The sequence below is a fragment of the Alligator sinensis genome, unplaced genomic scaffold, assembly GCF_000455745.1.
Source record: "Alligator sinensis unplaced genomic scaffold, ASM45574v1 scaffold1676_1, whole genome shotgun sequence".
Classification (NCBI taxonomy): domain Eukaryota; kingdom Metazoa; phylum Chordata; order Crocodylia; family Alligatoridae; genus Alligator; species Alligator sinensis.
The window spans coordinates 6,859-13,866 of NW_005843223.1; the positions used below are offsets into that span (position 1 = coordinate 6,859).

The 7,008-nt window shown below is 68.3% G+C and overlaps 2 protein-coding genes across 2 annotated transcripts in view; one reads left to right on the forward strand and one right to left on the reverse strand.

Annotated features, from left to right (window-relative positions):
• The window catches only part of LOC102375427 (rho-related BTB domain-containing protein 2-like), a 3,661-nt gene extending 1,160 nt beyond the window's left edge, over positions 1-2,501 (forward strand). Inside the window, 6 exon segments of the mRNA XM_025194483.1 lie at positions 5-161; positions 252-370; positions 727-877; positions 1,229-1,317; positions 1,469-1,574; positions 1,940-2,501. Of these exon segments, the coding sequence (XP_025050268.1) occupies positions 5-161; positions 252-370; positions 727-877; positions 1,229-1,317; positions 1,469-1,574; positions 1,940-2,109 (792 nt within the window). The 3' untranslated portion in view covers positions 2,110-2,501.
• A 695-nt stretch (positions 2,502-3,196) lies between these two features.
• WDR54 (WD repeat domain 54) lies at positions 3,197-7,007 on the reverse strand (the record flags this gene model as incomplete). Its single annotated transcript, XM_025194486.1, has 5 exons — positions 3,197-5,354; positions 5,876-5,950; positions 6,152-6,314; positions 6,406-6,506; positions 6,825-7,007. Coding segments are annotated over 5 exons (654 nt in total), but the record flags the coding sequence as incomplete, so codon positions are not given.
• Position 7,008: the final 1 nt, after the last annotated feature.

The window sequence follows — 7,008 nt, forward strand, 5'->3', positions numbered from 1 at the left end:
GGTGGGTGCCATCGCGGAGCTGTTGGAGGTCTTCCACCTGCGCATGATGGTGGCCAACGTGCTCAACAAGGAGAGCTTCATGAACCAGGAGATCACCAAGGCCTTCCACGTGCGCCGCGCCAACCGCGTCCACGAGTGCCTGGCCACGGGCGCCCTCGCCGGTACGGCCTGGGGCTGGGAGCCAGGGGCAGCGTCGTGAGGCTGGGCTGGGCTGCTCTGACCCCTTTCCTCTGCCACGGCTCTGCCCCCAGACGTGGTCTTCTGCGTGGACGACGGGGAGGTGCCGGCGCACAAGCCCCTGCTCATCGCCGGCTGCGACTGGATGCTGGCCATGTTCCGCGGCGCCTTCCGGGAGAGCGACGCCTCCGAGGTGAGCGCCCGGCGCAGGGGGAGAAGGGAAGGGCTGGAAGTCCCCTGGGGAATAGGAGGGGGCAGCCCCCATCCCCGGGCACCCGTAGCTCTGGGGCTCCAGGCAGATGCAGTCCGTGGTGTGCCTGTTGTGCTGTTGGCTCCATCATTCCCTGAAGCCCGTGGGCCTGGCAGACTGCAGGGAGCCTGGGCTGGGTGGGCAGGGGCTGTGGGTTGGGAGTGAGGGATACAGGAGGTAGGGGGCTGCAGGTCGGGCGTGGCGGGCTGTGGCAGGGCTGGGCGGGGTCAGAAGGGGCTAGGAGCTGCTGCCCCGGGAGCGACAGGGTCTGGTCCCTGCAGGTCCCCTGTCGCCCCCAGGTCTCCCTGCCTGGCACCAACTGCGCCTGCCTGCGGGCCGTCCTGGAGTTCCTCTACACGGGTGTCTTCACCCCCACGCCCGACCTGGACGCCATGGACCTGCTGGTCCTCACCAACCGCCTGTGCCTGCCCCGGCTCCAGGCGCTGACAGGTAGGGGCCAGGGCCCCCCCTCCCCGCACGGGTCCCGGCCAGGCCTCCCTTGCTGTACCCGCAGGGGCTGGGGCCTGACGTCAGTGCCTGATAAGATAGTGGCGGAGGCCGCGTGTCCGGACGCTGCGTCCTGTCCCGTGCCCCGGGCAGGGATCGATGTGTCCCTGCAGCCTGCGCCAGTTATGTAAGGGGTGGGGGGGCAGCTTAACCCTTCGTGCTGCCTTCGCCTGGCTGGGAACAGGAATCCCCACAGGTCTGGGCTGCACAGGCCCCCCTTCCGCCCTGGGGCAGGGGCCTGGTGCCAGCCGCCCGCCCCCGCGGGAAGCTCACGACCCTTCTCTGCCCCTCCAGAGCAGTATGCGGTGGATGAATTGCTCCGCGCCTACGTGCAGCAGGTGGAGATTGACGAGCAGGTGCTCATCTACCTGGAGATGACTCAGGTACTGTGGGTGGGGGAGACCCTCCCTGGGCCCCTGCAGGTCCTCAGCACCGTGGGACCCATCACCCTGCCCCAGGGGGCCAGGCAGGGTGGGCCGAGGCCTCGGAGGTCCCTGTGTCCCCAGGCCCTGGCTCAGCGGGTCCCTTCCGCAGTTCCACAATGCGCAGCAGCTGGCGGCCTGGTGCCTGCACTACATCTGCACCAACTACAACAGCGTCTGCCGGCGCTTCCCGCGCGAGATGAAACGCATGTCGCCAGGTACCGGGCACGAGGGGCACAGCCCTGCTCCAAGCTCCATCCCAGGGACCCCCCCTCCCAGCCCCAGGGAGCTGCGTGGGACCCCAGGCTGCCTGCTGGGAGCCAGCCCTCCCCCTGGGCTGCCTTGGGTTGGGTGGGTAGGTGGCTCCCAGCCCTGTCTGTGCCTATTTACTTGGTGCTGGGCTGCGACCTGTGGCTCCAGCCGGGGGTGGGGAGGGGGCTCCCAATCATTCCCATGCCCCTGCTCGCTGCTAGGCCGTGCCCTGCACCTCCAGCCAGGGGTGGGGAAGGCGCTCCCCACCCTGCCCATGCCCTGGCTTGGCTCCGGGCAGGGGCTGCGCTGATGCAGCGCCGGTTGCCCACAGAGAACCAGGCACACTTCGAGAGGCACCGCTGGCCGCCGGTCTGGTACCTGAAGGAGGAGGACTTGTACCTGCGCTCCAAGAAGGAGCGGGAGCACGAGGAGCGACTGCAGCGCAAGCAGCACCCACGCCGCAAGTGGTGCTTCTGGCGCCCCTCGCCCCACGTCTCCTGAGCGCCCAGCCCCCCGCCCCACTCCCCTCCCCTCCCCAGGGCCTGGGGGCCTGAGCCCACCAGCACCCCCTTCCCCTCGCCTTCCCTGCCCGGCCCTGCTCCCCGACCTTGGGGGCAGGGGCTGTGCGTTTACACCCGCCACGTTTACAGGCGCTTCCTGCCACCGCCGCGTCCCCGGCCATGCGGGGCCTTCTCCCCCCCCCGCGGGGGGCTGGGGCAGGGTGCTGAGCTAGGAAGAGACCCCCAGCTCGGCCCAGCTTATGGTGCTACCTCTGACCTAGCTGTATTGGGGGCTGGGCTGCGAGGGGGTCCCCTGGGCCCTGCTTCCTCGCTGGCTTCGCACTGGGAGCTCTGGGCTGGTGCCGCCTCCTATGAGAAGCAGGGGCCTAGGGGGCGCGGCAGCCCGGGGCCGCTGCGCCCCTCTCCGTGCCTTCCACACCACCAGCCTCTTTCCCCGCCGGGCGCAGTGTCTCCCCGGGGATCCCTCCAGTTCTGCCTGTGCCTGGGGGGCAGCCAGCAGGCCCCCCCAGCCCCTGGTGCAGACGCCAGGAGCGGGGCCTGTACCCGCTCCTGCTAAGGGCTTTTCTTTCCCCCTCGGTCCTGACCACTGTGAGCGGGCGGCCCCGCGCCCTTGGCCCCCGCCCGGTTTCTTACACCCATCAGTATTTGACTGTTTTAACCTTTATTAAAGACCTTTTGTAATGTGCCTGGAGGCCCCCGTGTGCTTGTGGGGGCAATGCCGGGCGGGGGGAGCGTAGGAGCTGGGTGTGCCAGTGGGGCAGACCCTGGAGTGTGCAGATGGGGGGGGGGACCCCATGAAGGGACTGGTGGTGTAAGGTGCCTGCCCTTGACCCCATGCAAAGTGTTGGGGTGCAGCAGGTGGGGAAGGAGTCAGAGGTCAGCTCCAGGCCATCCTGGACCCTTCTGTGCAGACCAGCACTGGACAAAGGGTTGGGGGGGGGGGCAGCAAGTGGAGAGAGGAGGGCAAGATGGACCATCCTCCACCTTGGAGCAGACTCCCAGGCGGCCCCAGCAAGGGGATCCCCCCGCCCAGCCCAGCCCAGCCCAGACAAGCTCAGCAGGAGACCTTGGGGTTCAAGCTGATTTATTGGCAGTGTCTCAAGGGCCCTGGCAGAGCAACTACAGCGCCTCCCCCCCTGGGGAGCCATGCTCTGGCCCCAGGCTGGGCCGCATGGCAGAGAGGGGCTTGGTGCAATGCGGGAGACTTTGGGGACCTCCAGGCAGGAGATGCAGAAAGGCCATGGCCTCCCACTCCCTCAAGACACCCATCCCCACTCTGTTACTCTGCCACTACGGCAGTGCGGCCACCTCTGGGGTGGGCTCTCCAGCTGCCCAGGAAGGCTTCAGGCCTCTGCCAGAGGCTTCTGCAGGGAGCAGTGGCAGGTGATCCTTGCTACAGAGAAAGCTAACGGCGTCCTGGGCTGCATGGGTAGGAGCGTTGCCAGCAGACGGAGGGAAGTGATGCTTTCCCTCTATTCAGCACTGGGGAGGACACATGTGGAGTCCTGTGTCCAGCTGTGGCCCCCCGCTACAGAAAGGATGTGGGCACATTGGAGAGTCCAGCGGAGGGCAATGAAAACGATTGTGGGGATGGGGGACAGGACTGGTGAGGAGCAGCTTAGAGAACTGGGCTGATATGGTCTGGAAAAGAAGACTGAGGGGGGTTGAATAGCAGCCTCCAACTCCCTGCAGGGGGGCTGCAAAGAGGATGGAGCTGGGCTGGTCTCAGTGGGGGCAGATGACAGAAGGAGCAATGGGCTCAAGCTGCAGCAAGCCAAGTTGAGATTGGATATTAGGAAAAACTCTCACTAGGAAGCACTGGAACAAGCTCCCCAGAGAGGTGGTGGAGTCTCTATCATTGAAGGTATTTAAGACCCGGCTTGACAAAGCCTTGGCTGGGATGATGCAGTTGGGGCTGGTCCTGCTTCGAGCAGGGGGTTGGACTAGATGTGACCTCCTGAGATCCCTTCAACCCTCATTGTCTAGGATTCTGACCCAGGCAGGGCTCATGCCAGTGTAAGGAGATGCAGTGGTGCTGCAGCAGGTCCCTGAGCCAGGGAGAAGCCCAGCGGCAGGGTCCCCAGGGAGGCTGTGCAGCCAGTCTAAGCATCCTGGGCCAGTGGAAGGGCCTGGACCCTCATGCTTAGCCTCAGCCCCAATCGGCTGCCTGGAGGGAGAAGCCTGAGTGCAGACTGGGCTGGGGCAGGGGCAGGGGCAGGGGGAGCAGGTGCAGAGCCCCCGTTCCCACCACCCTGCCTGGCTGGGGCAGCGATGCTCACCACAGCCAGCCTGGAGAGCTGCGGAGATGTTGCCCAGGCAGGACTGGCCCAGAGGCAGCCCCATCCATGCTGCTGGGCCCAGCTGCCCAGAGCAGGCCACAGGTGAGGCTGGCGCAGGGAGCAGGGCTGAGCTGCAGCCGGCTGCCAGGCTCCCCCCCAACCACCCCCCCGGGATGCTGCCATGACCTAGAAAAGAGAACAGCAGCGGTTCCTCCCTGGCTTCGCCCAGCTTGGCCGCAGGCTTCCCAGCTTCAGTGGAAAGCTTGTGGGCCCTGGGGTCTGGAGGCATCCAGGCAGGGGCTGCCCTCACCAACCCCTGCCCCTGACACAGGGTCCTGGAAGGGACGGCTGTGCGTGAGAGGCCGGGGGGGCTGTCGGAGCCCTGCTGGGCCCTGGAGCATTGCAGTGGGGCCACAGCCCCCCCAGGCTCTGATCTCTGGGCAAGGTCAGAGCCCCACGGGCGGGGGCTGGAAGCTGCAGCAGCTGTGCCACTCCAGTCACCTGCCCTGGGCAAGAAGGGTGCTGGCTGGGGGGCCGAAACAGGACGAGGCCGAGTCTCATTCAGCCTTGAGCCGCAGGCTGCTGAGCAGAGGGGAGCTCCCTCTCGGGAGGGCCCAGCTCCCGCGCCAGCAAGTGCCTTCCCCCTGGGGAGGGCACAGCTGCAGCCCCCGCCCCACACGGCTGGCCTGGCCTCCTGCTGCAGGAGCCCAGCGGGGGGCTCCTTCCCCATGAGGGACACACTGCTGCAGCAGAGCTGGGCACTGGGATCGGACATGGCCGTGGCCCCCCGGTCAGACCAAGGCCCCCCGGGCAGCTAGACCTGGCCGTAACGGATGATCTCGCTGAGGTCGTAGCCGGTGACGGCGAAAGAGCTGCCCTCGGGGTCGCAGAAGCGGGCGCCGCAGATCTGGGTGTCGGTCACGCACTCCGAGTGGCAGTGCTCGATCTGCGGGGGGGAAGGAAGATGCTGACTGCCCAGCCAGGGCCCGGCCCAGCCCCGCCGGACCCCTCCCACAGGGCCCCCAAGTCCCCTGCGGCAGCATGGCCCCAAGCCCAAGGGCTGGCAAAGGTGGACTGCAGGGGGTCAGGGTGCAGGGTGGTGCTGTGGGGGAGCCTGCCTCCTACCCCCTCATAGCGCCCAGCCCCCGGCCTCAGCTCCTGCACCAGGCTGGGGCACTGCCCAGTGGGAACAAGGGGGGACCCCAGAGCCAGGCAGCGGCGTCCAGGCTGGGGCCCTGCTGGGACTGACCCAGAGAGAAGGCAGGATGAGAGAAGCGTGGGCTGGGCCAGGCAGCCCCAAGATGCAGGCATGTCCCCGAGCCTCCAGCGCGGCCTCATGGTGCCATGTGGAGACTTCACGGGGAAACTGAGGCACTGAGGTGGTGCAGAGCCCGAGTAGGACATGTGCGCTCCACACCGGCGCCAGGCTCAGACTGTGGGGCTCAGCCGCCTCCCCCCCTCACTCACCTCCACGTCGCCCGTGTCCGGGTCCAGGCCAAGCTGCCAGACGTGGACAAAGGAGTCCTCGGCCCCAGAGAGCAGCTGCGGGCAAAGCAGAGAGGGGGCTGGGGGAGATGGGCCCTGCCAGCGCCGAGCCCGGCATGGCCCGGCAGAGGGCACCGAGTTGCGGTGCTCGAGCTAGTGCACAGAGACCTGGGGGCTGGGGGCACAAGCCCTAGCTGAGGCAAGGGCGGGAGTGCCCTCAGCGGCCATGCCAGGGGCCACAGCCCAGGGGGGACTCACCTTCCCCGACAGCGGCGCTAGGTCCAGGGCGTAGATCCAGCGGGCGTGGGCGTGCACCTGGGCTCGCAGCACCCCCGTGGCCGCCTCGTAGAGCCGGATCTGCCCGTTGCCGTAGCCGGCGGCGATCACCCCCTTCCACAGCTTCACGGAGGAGCAGGTGCAGCTGGGCAAGGGGGGGCGTTAGCCCTGTCTGCCCACCCCCAGGGCTGCCCCTGCACCATGTCACTGCCCCGTGCCCCCCACCCCAGCCTCACCCGCTGGCCGAGATCCTGGTGAGCAGAGCGAACGCCTCCCCGGCCCTCCAGACGCACAGCGTCCCCACGTCGTCCGCGGTCACCACGTCGGCAGCGCCAGCCTGCAGGGGCACCGCAGCCGTGAGCCCGGCCGTGGTGCCCACCGTGGGGCGGGGGCAGGACAGCAGCCGTTGGCAGGGGCCTGGCTGCGTCCTCTCCCCCGTACTGCTACCTGCCACGGGGGATTCTCCTGTGGCACGGCCTCCTCCCCCAGCCCAGCAGGGTCCCCGTCTGCTCCGGGCTCAGGGCCGCACGCTCGTGTCAGTGCCGCCCCCGTCACCGACCCCAGGCCTCCCCAGACCAGTCCTTGCTCCCGCCTGGGAAGGGGGAGGCCATCCCCAGCAGCCCCTCCCGGCCCGGGCAGCGCGGGGGCCACGTACCGGGCTGTCGCTGAGCTCGGCGGCGATGTCGGTGACGGCCTCACGGTGCTCCTCCAGGACCTCGCTCAGCGTGATGTTGGGGCCCTTGCCGGGGACGTCGAACACCAGCACCAGGCCCGACGACGTCCCTGCGACAGCCCACGCCCCGCCCGTGCATGGGGGCGGGCTGCCCACCTCCCGCCCC